This window comes from Lepidochelys olivacea, assembly GCF_965140295.1.
Source record: "Lepidochelys olivacea isolate rLepOli2 genome assembly, chromosome: 1".
In the NCBI taxonomy this organism is placed as follows: Eukaryota; Metazoa; Chordata; order Testudines; family Cheloniidae; genus Lepidochelys; species Lepidochelys olivacea.
The window spans coordinates 55,581,940-55,600,637 of record NC_140411.1 but is presented as its reverse complement, the minus strand read 5'-3'; the positions used below and the strand labels follow the sequence as shown (position 1 = coordinate 55,600,637).

Sequence of the window (18,698 nt, the reverse complement as noted above, 5' to 3'; positions counted from 1 at the left end):
GTCCCTTGGTGGATCTAGTGCCTCCTTCTGCTCTTGCACAGATGTAAATTAGCTGTAACTCCATTGACTTTAATGGAGTTTTCCGCAAGTGTAAGTGGAATCAGAATCAGGCCTTTGTGGTATTTGGCATCCAAACTAATTGGCGCGCTGTACAATAAAAGGAAGAGAATGTATTTCTAGTGGTTACAGGAGCATTTCTTACACTTTTAGAAGCTGAGCCTACTTTCAGGAAAATGAACCCAGTCATCTGGGATTAAATACCTACACATTTTATTGTATGCATCTTCTCCCCAGCTCTGCACCCAGCTAGCCCTTTGTTTTCCCCATGCCCCCCATATTTGGGACTCATTGATGTAGATTTTTGTAATATGAGATTTCCTCTCCTTTCACACATGCAGTGAAATAGTCAACATTGTAAAATATCATCACTGGCATATGAGTTGACATCCTTTGATGTTGATAGGGCAGATCACACCGCAGAGCTATTGTACCAGGTCTCTGTGAACTCTGCTTGAGTTACCTGCCACTTGATCACATTTTGAAGTTTTTCTTCACAGCCATAGCAGCTGACTTTTATTTTTATATATATATATATGAGAGAGTGGGGGGGGGGGGAGAGACAACAACTTTTTGCGAATACAGACTAACACGGCTGTTACTCTGAAACCAACAATTGAGAGGTCTCTCTGCCTGCCCCCAGGGGGCGACTGCTGCTAGCGTACATGAAAGGAACGTGGGAATTGGCAGACTGGAGTAGACCCGAAGTCCATCTAGTCTAGGATCCTGTTAGCAGCCAACACCAGATGTTTCAGCGGAAGTTATAGGAGCTGTCCCCCATCCCCAGAAGTCTCAGACTGATCTCTATTAGAGATTGGCCTAAACCCAGAAGCAGGAGATTTCATTGCTTCCAAAACTTGGTGTTAGCATTAACAGTTAAAACTCTGGATATTCTTGTTAAAAATGTAAATTGGCCAATTTTTTTTTTTTTTAAATCTTGCTGGGCTTTTGGCCTCAATGATATCCTGTAGCAGTAGGTTTTATGGTCTAATTATATATTATGTGAAAAAGTATTTCCTTTTATCAATTTTGAATTGCCTACCTTTTTAATTTAATTGAATGTCCCCTTGTTGTGTTATGAGACCAGGAGAACAGAAGCTCCCAATTTACCTTCTCTAACCCAGTCATTATTTTTTTTTTTGTTTTCATCATGTCCCCTCCTTTCCAGTCTTGCTTCCTGAGTGATTTTCCATGCCCAATATCATTCTCATCACCCTCATCTGAACGCCTCCACCATCTCTGATTCTGCAATAACCTCTTTGTGATGGGCTAAGGCTGAGACAGAGAACAGCCCTATGATGTGCTTAAAATGCTCTGACTGAGCTATACAGATTGCTGTACAGACTTAATTGACCAAGATGTGTTTGTTTTCTATTTATGGGTCAAACATCTACTCCCCTAACTGCCTGTCACAGATATTTGCCTCTCTGGGCATTCTGGTGCAATCATCCATTTTATATATTTCTAAGGGCCTTATTTCCTCAGTGTCTAAGGCCTGGTTTACACTAGGAATTTACATTGGTATAGCTACATCTCTCAAGGGTGTGGAAAAACGCACACCCTTGAGAGAAGTAGCTATGCCGGCCCGTTTTGCCCTCCTTCCCAGTGTAGGTTGTGTCTACACTACAACAGTGCAGCTGTAGCACATCTAATTATTGCCATATACAACAAATACAGCAATTAATGGCAACTGCAGCTATTGTCTGGGAACAGTTTTCTCTGTCTCTGACTGGGGGAGCATATCCTTTAAGGAAGGTATCATCTTCGCCTTTTTTTAGGGTATGTCTCCAAAGCGACTTAGGTCCCGAGCAATGTAGTTATGCTGACCTAATCTTCTATGTTTCAAGGAACGGCTTGTGCATTTGAAATTATAATTTAGCTGACATTTTTGCCACGCTATCCCCACATAGTAATAAATCCCACCCAGGGAGCAGGCAGTTATTCATAGAAACACACACCATAACAAAACAAGCTCTGTTACATGTTCCTAGAACTTTAATGCTTTATGGGCCATACCAGCACAAGGAAAGAGTAGCACTAACAGGTATGGGGTATGTTGTGTGTCCCCAAGTTTCAAATGTTGCATTTGTTTATCTCGTACACATTCATAAAATCACGGAGGTCAGCGCAAGCTTTTCGGCGAATGGTGGCTCTGCATGTGTTCCCATCTGGAATCTCCTCTATCCAAGTTTGTGAATCAAGTAAGTACTGCATCCTATGTAACAATTACAATAACAAAGGAGGTGTTAGTTAATGCTGAAAGACAGCTTTGCCTAAAGTATGTGACGAGTATAAACACTGTGGGGTCTGATTCATCCCTTGGGCTAACAACTGTAAGGTCAGTGGTGTTGCACCAGCCATGAATCTGGCCCTAGGTCAGATGAACATTGCCTGGTTTCAGGTTTTGCAGCAAACATGAAACCTGATCTGGGCTGACCAACAAGTTTGCTCAAGTTTTGGATTAGGGCAGTCCTGGGATGATTGATGGTTTGGGGTTTAAACAAAGGTAAATGTGGCAGACTGGGCTAAATTTCACTTTGAGTTTTAGGGGTTCAAAATTTTGTGAAGGGAAATGAAAAAAAATCATACGAATCAGAATTGCTGAGACTCCCCAGCTCACCAAGAGGACTTGCTAAGGTGGTGCAAGGGGGTACACAGAGGAGTAATGGGATAAAATTGGAGTAAAGACATATAGGCAGAATCTCAGGAGACCTACAGTGAGAGCTAGTAGGTGGTAGACTACCAGAAAGATGGTGAAATCCATAGTGCTTCGCCTTCAGTCATTTAAAACTGGACTGGAGAAAGCCACATAGGGAATAGCCTCTAACACAATGAGAAATGCTTTGGGGCCCTATCCGAGACCTACTGAAGACAACGAAGCCTGTCCATTGACTTCAATTGGCTTTGGATCAGGCTACAAGTAGTCCCAGAACTGGGTCCACAGATTTTACTCAGTCCTTCCTGAGGCAAACCCCTACTTCATGCAGTGGAAGCAGCCTTGCTTTGGAGAGTTGTTCTGTCCCCATATACACAGCACAGACGTCCCACTAGAAAGGGCGTTTTTGCTTCTTTTTTTAACCCCACTTACCAAAAGAACAAATTCAAATTTGCTCTCCAAACACAAACATAGTTCAAGGGGTTCTCAAGATTCTGAACTCCATAAAGTTTCCCATTCCCCATTTCTTACAGTTATAATACCGTAATCTCGGGGCCAGATTTTTCAAAAATAGCAGCCCATTTTGAGCCTCCAGAGTATGCATGCCAGGCTCTAAGCAGGTAATTGTGCATGCAAACATGCAGCTGTGCATGCAGAATAGGTAACTGGGCGGTTACCAGCTTGGGTCAAGTAGCTGCATGTTACAGTGCAATGACCATTTTGCCTGTGCCATTGCATATTTTGCAGATGGACGTGGGCAGCAGAATCAGTGTCTGAATAAGGGCCTAAACATTTGTCCCAATCCTTTATAAAAAGAGCATTCTAATATCAATAGTATTCCTCAGTTGCAGACTTCCCTGGAAGATAATAGATCTTGGCACATCTGACTCACAGGTCACCTCCCGGTTCAGTATCTGTCGATAGACCTTGCAACATCAGTCAGTATTGCTTATAAAGGAGGCACTTTACTTACTTGTTGTTGCAGTCAATGGTTTGCCCATCTTTCCCCATCAGAAGGTATTGTTTGCCAGCCTCCACATTTAATTTGCAAGATGAACGCTTGAAGAACTGCCGGAGATCACCTATCTGGACAGTTTCATCACCAGCTATTGTGGAAACAAAGAAAGTGCCATAAACCACTTCTGTCTGATACTAGTAAAGAGAGAGAGTCTCTAGTGTTCACAGTAAGAACTATGTTTTTTCAACAGTAAAATAAAATTTTAGGGACCGATTGTCCTGCACCCTGCGGAATCATGTACAACATTGCCAAGCAAGTGTAAATTGTTTCCATTTGCTTTTAGTAGCTTTTTAAAGCCACTTGACACTGGTGTAAATGACAAGGTGCAGGGAACTGGAGGGTCTAGCCCAGCAGTTCCTGAATTGTGGGGCATGACCCCAGCTGTGGTCGCACCATCAGCAGATTGGGGTGCTGCTATCCCTATTGTGCGTAGGACACCATTTTGTGTCACACAGTGTGACCTCCCATGTACAGGACCTCTGTGTGGCATGATTTCACACATGAGGCACGTGTGAAGTCACCCTGTGTGGAGGATGCCCTTTTGCTCTTCGAAATGGTGTCCTCCAGGCTGTCTAGTGTCCCGCCCAGAAAGACTTCATTAAAATAAGGTTGTGCCAGCAAAAAGTTTGGGAACCTCTGGTCTATCGGAAGCAGACTTTTTGTCCTAGCATTTTATTAACTAACTTTTAAAGTCTGAACGCTACCAGGGTTGATTACTACTAATAAATATTTGACAGTGTTCACTTTATCTTCTGGCACATAGGATATTTGTCACCACTGCACATACACAGTGAGGAATTTTACGTGAAAATTAATAATGAAATGCAATAAGTGGTGCTATTGGCTCCTCAACCCTGAGCACTTATCCCCCCCACCTCCCAAAACAATTAGGAAATAAAGCTTAAGTTTCCAACAGTAATATTGGCCTTGGCTGCCTAGCACTTGCTAAATTACTTAGTCCCCATTGCAGTAGACTCCATTAGAATACTTAAACCTATCAATTTCTACAGATCTCTGTTCTACTGGAAAACCAGGAAATCTGGGATCCTATAGATCAACTGATGCAGTGCTTTGTTCCAAAACCTAGTTTCCCAGTGGAGCTAGCTGAAAAATTTCAGCTGGAATTTCTCTTAAGGTGTGTTCACACTGGAGCTGATAGGTGTAAACTCCAGCTCACAGACACATGCTAGCTCTAACCAAGCTGGTGCACTAAAAATGCAAAGTGTAGCTGCAGTGGTGTGAACAGTGGGAGGGGCTACCACTCCAAGTACAATCCCATCTGAGACCACAGGGCAGCTAGCCCTCCTCACTACTCATGTTGCCGCAGCTACATGTCGATTTTTAGCACATTAGCTCGCTTAGTGTTCAGCTGGGATTTACAACTTCCAGCTCTGGTATAGATATACCCATAGTATAAGACAAGATAGATGCACACAGCTGGACAAAGAAGTCAAAAGAAATGAGACACTATTGATCAGCATGATAGGCTGTGGTCTCTGCACTGTCATTGCCAAGTATATTGCAGGCATCACAGCAAAGAGGAATTTTAAGGAGAATGAGATAGCTCTGCAGATGTTCACTGGAAGCTCCTCTCAAGCATGAGGGGTAGCACTGGTGAAAAGTGCAAAGGTGCTTGTTTGAAAATGTAACCAGTGGATGATGGAGGCTGGAATCATGGGCCACTCGGAAATGGTTTTGCTTTACTAACTACTGCATTCGCTACCAGGCAAAGCAAAGGCTATAATCACACCTTGACAGGTAACATCTTGCATCCTGAAATACCACAAAGTGATTTCAAAGCATCAGTTCATTCGCACACACTCCAGAGAGGCAGTTCATGACTGCTATGCTTATTTTACAGATGAGCAAACTGAGGTGCATAGAAGGTGAATAATTTAATCAACAATACATGGAAAGTCAAAGGCAAATGCTGGGAATGGAGTCCAGGATCCCAGACCTTTGTTCTAACTACTAGACAATGCTTCCTGCCATCCAGGAGCTTTTCACAGACAGAAGAACTGTACTAGACTGTAAATCTTTCCTTTCCAGATAAAAGAAGCAACCATCTGTTCTTCATAAAAAGGACAAAGCAAATAGTTCCACACATTACTGGCAGTAAATAAACCATGGGAACATTAGACTGTAAATTCTTTGGGCAGGGACTATGCTTCCTTTTAGGTGCTCAGATATTATGCCTATAGGGGCAATAGAATCATAGAAATGTAGGACTGGAAGGCACCTCGATAGGTTATCTTGTCCAGTCGCCTGCAAATACCTAGATCTGTGAGGCCACTCAGGGTATGTCTACACAGCAAAGAAAAACCTGCAGCTGGCCCATGCCAGCTGACTTAAGCTGCACAGCTGTTTCATTGCTGTGTGGACTTCCAGGCTCGGGCTGGACCCAGGACTCTAGGGCCCTGTAGGCATGGGAGGGTCCTAGAGCTTGAGCTCTAGCCCCAGGTTGAAGCCTACACAGCAATGAAACAGCCCCACAGCTTAGGGTGGCTAGATGCCCAGTTTTCAACTGGAAAGTCCGGTTGAAAAGGGGACCTGACAGTGTCCAGTCAGATCTACTGACTGGACACCCAAAGTCCAGTTACTGTGGGTGAGGGAGACGGGGAGATGTGAAGTCATCACCACCAACAACCCCTACTCAGCCAGGGCCACCTCCTACCTGCGTTGAGTGGCTGCAGCTCCCAGCCCAGGTTCTACAGGTGAGTCCCTGCCGACCCAGGCACAGGGGAGTGGGGGGCAAGAGGGGAAAAGCAGCAAGTGATGAGGGGAGGGGGAAAGAGGCAGGGCAGGGGTGGGGCCAGTGGTGGATTAAAGATTTTGCTGCCCCTAGGCCCTGAAATAATTGCCGTCCCCCCCCCACCCCAGCTCACCTCCGCTCCGTCTCCACCTCCTCCCCTGAATGCGCCACCAGGTCCTGGTTCTCCCCGCTCCCTGCCAGTGCTTGAAACAGCTTTGCGAAGGAGCGGGGAAGAGGGGTGAATGTGGTGCGCTCAGGAGAGGAGGCGGGGATTTGGGCCAATAGGGGCAGGGAGGGGGCGGTGAATGGGGGCGGGGAAGGGGTAGAGTCGGGGCAGGGCTGAGAAAGCGAACCGGTGCCGGGGGAAGCAGCCCCTGGCTGCTATTATAAATTTGCTGCCCCTGCAAATTTGTCGGCCTAGGCATTAATACGCCACTGGGTGGGGCCTCGGGAGAAGAGGCAGGGCAGGGGAGGTTCCAGCACTGGAAGTGTCCGGTTTTTAAATATTACAAAGTTGGCAACCCTACCGCAGCCTGAGCCCTGTGATCTGAGCCAGCTGGCACAGTTCTTTGCTGTGTAGACATACCCTCAAGTCATCCTTACATCCAAAATATGATTCCAAAATTCTGCTCCTTTTGGACATTTTTAAGTCCCCTTGCTGGGGAATCCCCTGGACTAAGGAACTCCCCAGCAGGCACAGATCAGGCAGAGATAGTTTCCATGCCTCCCTCACCACAACCGGAGTGCAACGGGGATGGCGAGCGGCTGAAGTGTGCTGTGCTGTGCTCTTCTCAGCCGACATGTGGTCCCTAGGGGAGAGGTGTCACCTGACACAACTTAGCACAGTTCCCTCCTAACCTGTACAAGGGCTGGGCCTAAGAACTGTGGAACTGGCTGCTGAGTCTCCACTTCTTCTCCTTGATTCCCCCTCTCCTGGCCCGATTTGTGGGGGAGTGGATGCCTCCTTTGCTGGGTGCTCCCCTAGGCTCTGGCACTGCCATTTGAGCACCTACACTGCTCTTATTGGGAGTCCTACAGCCCAGCCAGGAAGCAGGTAATGGAAAATCCAGAGCTACTCTCTCCTCCCAGCCTGCTGATGCTGGTGAATAGGAGAAATGACAGCAGCTTCACAGAGCACAGCCGGCTTACATCCAAACTGTGCCTGCATCTGTGAGGAAAGCAGTGGGAAGCAGCTGCAGGGGAGAAAATGGTGGGGCTGGTTCAAACACTCCCATTTAAAACTCCCAGGGTCTGACGCAGGGACCCATTTTCCATTCATAACCAACCACAAAGTTTCTTCTAAACACAGTCACCTTTAAGGGCCACAGTTTAGAGCACAACGAGGGCCACAAATTGGCTACTCCGACCTAGGTCAATAACAAACATTAATAAGGATACTACAAATCTCTTGTTACTTTGATAGGTAGCTTTTTAAACCCATCTTAAGTTTTGTTTAAACTGTATAAAGATTAAGAGATTTAGGAAGAAAAGCCTTTAAAAACCAAAGACACTGGTTTTCTGTCTCATTACAATCCACTAACTCACCTTTGCCCTACGACTGCAGAGGTGTTCACTGCCCACTTCATTTTGAAGGATTTCTTGCAACATGTGTTAACTCCCTGTGCTTAACAATCTGTTTCACCTTGTATTTAGCTGTGACACTCTGAGGGCTTGTCTACACTTAAAACGCTGTGCCGACCAGCTAGGTCGATGGAAGAAATCTTATGTCTACCTGGCGCCGTCTACACAGGGACCCAGGTCAGCTTTTCCACACCCCTGACTGACATAGTTAAACCAACCGAATTTTCTAGTATAGACCAGGTCTGAAGAAGAGTTCTGTGGAGCTCAAATGTTTGTCTCTTTCATCAACAGGAATTGGTTCAATAAAATACATTATCTTACCCACCATGTCTCTGAAAAACAAAAGCAGTCATTTCTTTAAAATGGTCTATGCTCACACTCTTTCTTCAAAGCACGCAAACCTAATTGTCGTCATCGGCTATCCCTCGATATGAGGATGTCATCGCTAGGGGGAAAAGTCATGGATGAGACTTAAGATGGTTGAGGAGTCCAATCCATGCTCACCAAGTTCTTCCACATATGTGACTGGTATCTGCTTGGAGAGAGCACAACTGCTGGCCAGGATGCTGTACATTCTCCTTCCTTCTCAGCCTCTTGAGCAAGGTGATTCTCTTCAAAATGGGCTGAGGCTTGATGTGTGATGTGACACCACTGCAGTCTGTTGCTAGCCAGCTCTTCCCAATTCGTGGGGTCCCAATTCGTGGCCTCCCTTCTTAAGATACTTTCAGGGTGTTCTTGTAGCATTTCCTCTGACCCCTGCAAGTCCTCATACCATGATTAAGTTGAGAAAAGAGGACTTGCTTCGGAATACTAGTATCAGCCATCCACACACAATGACCAGCCCAGCGAAGCTGATGATTCATAATCTTCACCTCAGCATTGGTGATGTTAGCTACAGAGAGAATGCTGGCGTTGGTGTTTCAGTGCTTAGTGTAGCAGTCAGAATCAGAAAATCTAAATCTCCAGTGGTGCTGACCTGCCCTACAATGATGCATCCTAATATGCCCGTGGTTTTCAACCTGTGGTTCATGGACCTCTGGGGGCCTGCAGACTATGTCTAAGGGGTTCGTGAAAGGTTGTCGGTAACACAGAACTATAGTTTTCAACCCTGTGGTCCATGGACCCATGGGGCCTTGCAGACTGTGTCTAAGATTTCCAAAGGGGTCCGCACCTCCATTCGAAATTTTGTAGGGGTCCATAAATGAAAAAAGGTTGAAAATCACTGTGATATGCTATTCCCTCAGAAACGAATACATAGGACATTCACTTCGCAGCCATAACAGGGATCATAATAAGAACATAAGAATGGCCATACTGGGTCAGACCAAAGGTCCATCTAGCCCAGTATCCTGGCTTCCAAATCAAAAAGCCATTCAGTAATATATGCTGTCCTACATGAGCATTGCTCCCCTGAGTAATACAGCAAGTGCTGCAGATTTGTTCTGTTGTTCAAGACTTATAGAGCATGTATGCCACATAGTGGACTCAATTTCCCTTACATCTAGGAATGAAAAGGAAAACAAAGATGGATTGGGCTTGCTTACTTGAGCAATTATGTCATTTTGCCTCAGGCCCATTGTAATTAAATTGCCATCATTTTTTAAAATTCTTATGGCATGTAGGTAACTGTAGGACTCATGCTGTAGTCTGATAGGTGTTCAAATCTGTGGGGAGATTGTAACTATTTGAGAAATCACCATAATAAGCTGGGAGAATAAGAGAAAGAGAACCTTGCAGTCTATGGATTTCCTGGCTTAGCTCCTGTAGATTTCCTAGAACTAACAGATACATCCAGCATGTTGCTGGACTCCCCCAGAGTCACTGTTCCTAGCATCCTCACGCTCCATATAGACAATGCCAAGAACTGCATTATCCTACCTCCTGCACTTGGAAACCACAGGGTTCACATAAGCTCTCTCTGGACATCTTCAGCCAAAAACTGGACCACTGGGCACATAACAAAAGTTCTTCTCATCCAGGTGTGACTACCACTCATCCAGGCAAAGATCAGTGCCTTCATTCCATCCCGTCTGGGGAATGAATGAACAAGGCTGGAGTGACCATGGAAGCTTTTGGAACTTTTAAGTTTTTCAGATTGTTCTGGGAAGGCAAACCTCCCACCTACAAGACCAAGAGGTTGACAAGCTACTACAACCAATTGATGTCCACAATGGCTGAACTTCCCCTGGGATATTATCCGCCCTCTTCTCCCACAACTACTGTGAAGACTTCCTGGTTTACTGACAAACTAGGTAAATGGAAGTGTGTAGGCAGGGGGCTAGAATGGTGGTGGTACAAAACCTGCTTTGAACCCACCCACCATCAGCACAGTCTTTTGCAGGACTGCGCCACTGCAGCAATGGAAGCAAAAACAATCTTCTCTTCTGTCATCACAGGTACAAAATCCAGGCTGGAAAGGCTACTCTCTATAGTTCACCGGCTAACTGGACTTCATAATCCATCCATCGGCTTTTAGCACCAAACCGTGTGAAGAGCTCTCATATCATTACGTGGGAATGATCAACTGAATCTGAGAGAAGCTTTTAAAAGACAGGAAACCCTAAACTGGACCAGATAGGTCTAACCACACGCTAACCCAATACAGTTCAACTCTATCACACTAAATGAGGGTCTAGAAACTTTGAGAAATATTTGAGCTGCTGTCTGTAAAACAAATCCATCTTCTTCTTGGCTGGTAAAAGCCCGTAAGTAACAAACTCTGTCCACCATGAAAAGAAAAGACCAGTGCCTTCCTTTCAGAGACACAAACTAATATGCAAGACATATGTGTGAAAATATCTAATAATAAAACTCTCCACTGGTCTTATCTCCCTGAAAGGGAGTATGTACTGCTCCTAGTGAGCAGCATTTTATTGCTCTGAAACGTTTAGGTCTATTTTCACCAGGTTTGTTTCCCATTGGGACTGGAACTGACAATGTGGTGATACAGCATGAGAAAGGCAGGTCTCTGGGTATCCCTAGCTGGGACAGGAGTGGAAGTCCAGTCCTGCTTTCATAAGATTCCCAGCCTTACTTTACAGACTCAGAGAGGTTTGGATGGCCTGTATAGCTATTCAGATTTGAGGTGCTCATTCTAAACTGAATTCCAACTTGAAACCTGTTGATGTTCACCCATTGTTAGTATGGTTGTTCCTAATTACTAGCAAATATCTGTCTCAGTCCTGCCAAACAGATTTTTCATTGGTTCTCTAGTACAATGGCCTGAGCATTTCTATTAAAACATAGAAAATGGAACTATTGAATATGTATTATTGTCCTTGGAATGCCACCAGTTTTGTAGAAAAAATTACTTTCCTAGGAGAATGCCAGATTTTGCAGTAAATGAATGCAAAGTTTATACTTACCGACTTTTATGATTCTTTGGATTTCGGTCTCATAGTAATCAAAAACATTCTTTTGTGTTATCCCAAGGATCTTTACGTGGTATGCTGCAACAGGATAGTATTTGTGTGAGGATGGATGCAAATATTAAATAGCATAGAGAAAGGAAAATCAAATACACTTTAAGTGATTTCCAGCACAGAGGCAGATGTGCTACCAAGTGGTACATGAGAGAGCTGAAAGACAAGAGGTAAGGTATGTACTTGGCAAGGCAGACACTGATCAGGAGTTTGTGGGGTTGAACCCCCTCTGCCAAATGTGACATTATCCTCCCACTTAGAGATAGGCCAGACTATACCAGTAGGTTTCCTGGACTGCTGCACTGGGAAAGGCCTGCCTTTTTCCTATCACTGCATTCATTTGCACACCACTAAAGCTGCTGAGCCAGAGTCTTCCTCCAGTTTCTCCTGCACCCTGCATATCCTAGAGAGGAGCCAGAGAGACAAATCAACATATGAAGAGGTATTTAGCTAACTCAGCAGATTTGGGAAGGAAGGAAACTCGAGAAGGAGTCACCTACTGTTTGCTATCCCCTTCCTACCAGAAGAGTTCAGTGGCTGAGGCATTAGCTTAGGCTATAGGAGACCGAGGTTCAATTCCCTACTCATGGATATCTTGGGTGGCCTTGGGCAAGTCATGTAGCCTCTCTGTCCCTATCTGTACAGCACTTCCCTACCTTGCTGGGGTGTTGTGAGGAAAATACATTACAGAGTGTGAAGCTATTTGAGATCTATTAATGAAAACTGCTATATAAGAAATAGGCCTTATCATTATTACCTAACACCAGGGACCATGAGGTCAGAGGCTCCAATGCCACTGGTCTTCTCTGAACCAGAGTAACATACTGGTATGCATTCTTTCTTGCCCCCCAGCCCTCACCCAGCCAGACTTCTCATCACCCACTCACTGCCCTTCTCCCCAGCCCAGATGAATTCTTTAGAAACCGCTCCTTTTCTCTCCCCTGTCCAGAATGACGGCCCTAATACCCACTCGTCTCCCCATCCCAGACAGGCTCCATGCCAGACACAGAAACTCTGCTCAGTTTAGGGGAGGTTCATTATAGAGAATTTACCATTATAGATGTAAGGGTCTAAATGAACTGAATGAATTCTCCCCTGACAGCTAGCTGGGAAGGGGAGAGACTTCCAGAGCAAACTGTATTTACATGTTTCAGAGTAGCAGCCGTGTTAGTCTGTATTCGCAAAAAGAAAAGGAGTACTTGTGGCACCTTAGAGACTAACCAATTTATTTGAGCATAAGCTTTCCTGAGCTACAGCTCACTTCATCGGATGCATACACCTACTCTGCTTAGATATACAGCAGATAGAGCATTGTTGCTCAAAATGATCAACTTTGGCTGGTGTTGGGTTACAAATCACTTTAGTACTGAATGCAGGGGTAGAGGAAATGCTGTTACCAAAGTTGTTGGCATTACTGCATGAATACAGGCAAGCAGGACTGTGCTTAACCTGTCCCAAATGAGGAGGTCACCCTCAGCTGAAAGGACTTCATTGAGTCAAGGGCTCAAATGCCAGAGCACTGTGAAAGTAGAGGGGTGGGGAGAGGTATTCCAGCCAGGAGGTGTAGACCCTCCCCCAAGGGTTTCCCTGTACTGGTTTAACCTGTTACCCCCAACTGTTCAAAGAAAGGGCTAAATAGGCTACACTAAGAGACTGCTGTTCAGAGGTCACAGCAGAGAGACAGGTGGCAGCAGAAGGTGACTGACAGTTGGCTGGCAAACGAGTGGCTGGTGAGTCGGAGAGGCGTGGTGAGTGGCTGGCGGAGAGGTGCGGTGAGCAGGTGGCCGGCAGAAGTGGCTGATGGGAGTGGCCGGCAGGGCGGATGGTGGAGAGGAGTGGCCAGCAGGGTGGCTGGCAGAGAGGACCAGAGCAGAGCCCTGCAGAGAGGCATGGCAATCAGCCAGCAGGGTGGCTGGCAGAGAGGGGCGGTGTGCGAGTGCCCAAGCAGCGGAGTGAGTAAGATCAGGCACATGAAAGGGACTTTTGGATTGCTGGACTTAAGACCCTGAGGGGAAAAGGACACTGCTCTACTGCCTTGGGGGTGGGGTCTTTTGCTCATGGTTTATGTTTATGAACCCTGTTTGCAGTGTTTTCCCAAATTAATGCTGAGTTACTTCCATCCTTTTATCAAAAGTTTCTTTTCTACACTGTGCTTGCGAATGGGGAAGTATTGCCTCTCAGAGGCGCCCAGGGGTGGTGTGTAATTTTCCCAGGTTACTGGGTGGGGACTCAAGCCAGTTCTGTGTTGTATTGATGGAAAGGGACCACTTGATATTGAACCTGGACCTGGTGGCTTCACCTGGCAGAGGGGTCACAGAGGGAAACATCAAGTTTAAAAGACATCAACAAACATCTTTCATGCCTTACCATAGTCTACAATAGGGTCGTAGCATGCAAAGCTTTCACGTGCACCTGCTTCCATGGCTTTATTGAAAGTCATTCTTCTTTGTGGACAGGGACCTAGATTGAACAATGTAAATATATATTCAACAGTCCCATCCTATCCTAAGAGAAACAAATGACTGGAAGCTAAAGCAAGACAAAATTCAAACTCGAAATAAAGCACATTTTTTTAACACTTCAGGTAACTAACCATTGGAACAATGTACCTAGGGATATGATGCATTTTTTTTATCACATTGAAACTTTAAATCAAGACTGACTAGCTTTCAAACAGAAGTTATGGTCTTGGTGCAGATACTACTGGGTGAGGTTCTAGGGCCTGTGTTTTGCAGGTCAGACTAGATGATCATAATTGTCCCTTCTGGCCTTAAAATTTATGAATCTATGAGCAGCTGGCTGCTATGAATAAAGAATTCATTTGGAACTGATTCAGTCACATTTATCATTACCGTACCTTCAGCACACTGGCAAACTTCCGCATGGCACAGTTTTGATAACATGGCACTCTGTTTGGGTGCATTGTAAAATACACTGCATTTTCTTCCTAAAGAAAGGAAACAAAATAATTGAATTCTCAAGCAGCCTAAATTGAAAAAGGTAATGATGGGCCAGAGTGCAGAGTTCACCTTTGCAACCAAACTTCCCCAGTGCACTGAGGGTGCTTCTGTGCAACCTGAATGAGCAACTGCAGTCCCTTAAATCTATAATATTGATGAGAACTCATTGTTTGGATTCCAACTGAAAAATGTGTTTAATTTTAAACCCCTGTTTCTTTTTTGTTTCACCACATAAAACATCTGTTTAAAAAGGGACACAGTCAACACTAATTTACAAGTTTTAAATAGTGTCTATTAAGGACCTTTGTCCTATGAGCCATCTTTCTATCTCTGGGCCAGATGGTGTAAATCAGCATGACTCCTTTGACTTCAGTGGAGCTAGGTCAATTTACACCAGCTGCAGATCTAGCCCTATGTTTTCATTGTGCTAAGAATTATGGCAGGTGGGGAAGGTCAGAATCTAAACAGCCCAGGATGGGGGTTTAGACTGGGCCCCAAGTGGTTGCACTTTGGAGCTCTGGAGTTTGTTCTCTGCTATCCTCATCTGCTAGCAGGGGAAGCCTGAAGAGAGAAGAGAAAGAGAACTTAACAACCTTACTGCTTTTAAGTCCCACAAGGAGTGGGACTTTGAGCAACCTCACATCAGGTATCTTTCTTTTGCAAGTATAGTTCACTGCCTTAGCATTTACAGAGAAGAGAGCAACAACTTTGCTCCCGGTATTATATGGGTCTGAGGAGGCCATTGCCTCTCAGGGTATGTCTACACCACAAATGAAGGTGTGACTGTAGCACGGGGAGGCAAACCTGTGCTAGCTTTAATCTAGCTAACACAGATTACAATAGCAGTGATGTGGTAAAACAGGCTAGCCCCCTGAATAAAAGCCTGCTGGGGACTCTGGGAATGTATTGAGGTTGCTAGAACCGTGCCACTATGTCTTCACTACTATTGTTACTCATGCTAGCTAGATTAAAGCTAGTGTTGGTATGCCTACCCATGCTCTAGTCACACCTTCATTTGCAGTGTAGACATAACTTGAAAGGCACTGTCTTCGCTATGGTTTGATGATGTTTACACTGAGAGCACTGCCGCCTCTGACTTTCTTTGAACAGTCTCTCTTTTATTTCTCACCCATCAAGTACCATACACTGACTATTTAGCTTTATCCTGGTTTAATCAGAACTTCAGTTGTATTTTGGCTCATAAATCTGATCACTCCAAATACCAATGGCTCAGTCTTCAGTCAGAGTCAAGCAAGGGGGGGAGGGATAGCTCAGTGGTTTGAGCATTGGCCTGCTAAACCCAGGGTTGTAAGATCAATCCTTGAGGGGGCCATTTAGGGATCTGGGACAAAAATTGGGGATTGGTCCTGCTTTGAGCAGGGGGTTGGACTAGATGACCTCCTGAGGTCCCTTCCAAACCTAACCTTTTATGATTCTATTAGCGTAATTTAATTTAGTTTCTGTCTGCCTATTGCTACAATTCCCAATAGTCTTCTTCCTTACCCCCAGGCTCCTTTATTTTAGCAGCTAAAATGAAATCTGAGATATTTAGATGGGAATAAGAAATGCACCATACCTTTGTATAGTGTATAAAAAGCTGTTATAGATGATCCCAACCAAAGCCCCAGATTCAAACAGTGCCGAAGTTTGGATGCTCCTAAATTCTGGATCTGGATTTTGCAACTGGCACCTAGCTTTAGAATAGACCATACCAAAACCGGAAACACCCCATTTTCCCTAAAACTTTGAAATCTGTATCTAGATCTTAATTTTGCAACTTGGTTCCATTTCTAGAAATCAAGAAGTGTAAATGAAATACTCTGTCTTACTATGTCTGTAGAATGCCTAGCACAACAAGGCTCTGATCGGGGACTCTAGATTCTACTGGAAGGCATTTAATATTTTGCAGCTGAAGTGTCTCCTTTCTATAAAAGGACTTCTAAGAAGCCTAGGATTTGGAGGACTTAGCTGGTTTGGGGGTTGGATGTTTTAAAGGAAAAAATGTGGTCTAATAAACAAAGCGCAGTGGTGGACAGAGCCACAATGGAAAGCTTAAAGGGGAAAACATTCTGTAAAACATTTACTGTTTCTTGAAAAAAAAAGTTCTGATGCAAATTCATCAATTAAACATTTTCTAGTCGATAACGATCCACACTGCAAATACCACCACCATGTATGGCACTACGTGATCACCGTGCTAACAGTACCATCAGAGGCCAAAGTTTGAATCAACATAGAGACTGAACTAGTCTCTTTGGCCCAGATCCTCAAAGGTATTTAGAAATCTAACTCCCGTTTAATGGATTGAATAAGGCACCAAAATACCTTTGAGAATCTGGGCCTTTGTCCTTAGAGTTGATCCCAGGGACAAATTTGGGGAAGCTTGGTTTACTGCTGCTTGTGCTCTATGTGATCTGTGGAGATCCATCTTACACAAGCATGAAAAGTTCACTTAAAAACCTCATACAAGTAAAAATATGAATTTTCAGTCTCCGGCAATCAATGCAAACCAGGAGATCACTTCTTTAAAAGATCTCTGTTAAAGTGTGCTCTCACTGTGACATTACCAATCATTATTCAGAGGGGAGTCTTTTCATTATGCAGTGTAAAAAAAATACATTGATTCACACATCGCATTCCAATATACTAGGGTTTCCTCTCAACGGACAGAAGGGAAAAATTCAGTCTTGGCCTCTTGCCCTTTCTAAATAGTTTCATGTTCATTTTTTCTATACTGCTGGGTCAGCTTACCAGGGTTGTAAAAATCATAAATGATGGCGTTTGCTGGCTGTACGAGACCCATGGGATTGATTTGCTTAGCCCCGAACGACACACAGTCTGGTTCAGATCCATTACTGAGCTGCAGAAAAAAAGCAAACAGGAACAACATTTGTTACAAAAAGAGAATTAATGCTCCCCAACCACTCCCCAATTTATTCGTGCCTATAGCGTTGGATCTGCTGACCACTTTTTTTTCTGACCGCATAGCTGAATTAACTGGCTGCTTCAGCCACAAGTGCATAAGGTTGTTCCTTCCCAGGTTATTGGGAGCTTTGACTCAATATGCTAAAGACTTGCTATTAAAGAATAAGCAGGTTTATTGGCTGTGTTCAGCATTGGTGGTCTTCTCTTTCTGAGATCCTCGCTCAGGAAAGTATCCCTAATCATCAGAGCTCTTGCTTTCTTTTAAGCATGTGATTAAGTCCCACTGAAGTCATCCTGAACAGGAATGGAGGCTTAAAGGCTTTCCTGAATCAGGCCCTAACATCCCAAAGTGCCCTGTGCCAGTATACACTGGTTCTTTTATAGAACTAAGGGACAGCTTTAGACCTGTGTTAACTAGGTAACTGCATAGGGCCTGTGGCAGGGTGGACTAGGTCCGGAGGCCCCCTGTTGGAGGCCTTGTGGTCCTGCATCACCCTGTCCCAGAATAGAGCGGCGAGAAGTCCTCTAGTCTAGGCAGCCTAGAGCGGCTGCAGAAGAGTGGCCAATCAGATGGGCTGCTCGAGCCACCAATAAGGGGCCAGAAGGGCCAGATAAAAGGCGAGCAGCAGAGCAGAGCCTTCAGTGGCTGCGTGGAGCTTGATAAGGGAGGATCAGGTGTGTGGCTGGACTGTGGATAGCTCACTGCAGAGAGCTCATCAGATAGAACAGAGCCCAGCGAAGGCTGCCAAAGACTGGGTGCCTGGCTGGATGGATAGAAGAGCAGCAGAGCTGTCAAAAGGTCAGTGCGAGCAGGCTGAGCCTGGGGACTGAGCACAAAACCTGGCCAGACCAGACAAGGGTACCGAGATGTGCCCTGCTGGTCTGGTAGCAGACTGAGCCCAGGGAGGGCTGCTGAAATGGACACCAGTTGAGGGTACGGAGATGGGCCCTGGCTGCATGTATGAAGAAGGCAGTGCCTCTGGGAAGAAGCCTAAGAGCTATGGCCCCATACCAGGGCAGTGATAAGAACTCAGGACTGTATACCCTGGAAGCGGGGGGAGCATGGGTGGCTCAGCTGGAGGGCTAAGCTGCTGAAGACCAGCTGAGAGAACCACTGGCTGGGGGAGGGGTGGTGCTTGTGAGAGAGGTGGGTGGCACCCCATTGAAAGAACAAAAAAACAAAAGCAGGCTCACACCTAACCAAGAGAAAGGGGGACATCCACGAGAGGTGGGTGCTCCCTCTCTCCCCCATGAAAAGAACTGTGTTTGCAGGCATTATTGGCCAGAGAAAAGGGGGCATGCACAAGAGGTGGGTGCTGACCCTGTT

General features: G+C 45.2%; 1 protein-coding gene across 1 annotated transcript in view; it reads right to left on the bottom strand.

Annotated features, from left to right (window-relative positions):
- Positions 1–2,035: 2,035 nt before the first annotated feature.
- LOC311510582 (complement C4-like) overlaps positions 2,036–18,698 on the bottom strand; it is a 94,612-nt gene continuing 77,949 nt past the window's right edge. Inside the window, exons 36-41 of the mRNA XM_084610351.1 lie at positions 17,198–17,306; positions 14,344–14,433; positions 13,854–13,946; positions 11,430–11,513; positions 3,687–3,819; positions 2,036–2,272 (exon numbers count right to left, since the gene is read on the bottom strand). Coding sequence (XP_084466477.1) covers positions 2,131–2,272; positions 3,687–3,819; positions 11,430–11,513; positions 13,854–13,946; positions 14,344–14,433; positions 17,198–17,306 — 651 coding nt within the window. The 3' untranslated portion in view covers positions 2,036–2,130. The remainder of the gene's footprint in view (positions 2,273–3,686; positions 3,820–11,429; positions 11,514–13,853; positions 13,947–14,343; positions 14,434–17,197; positions 17,307–18,698) is intronic.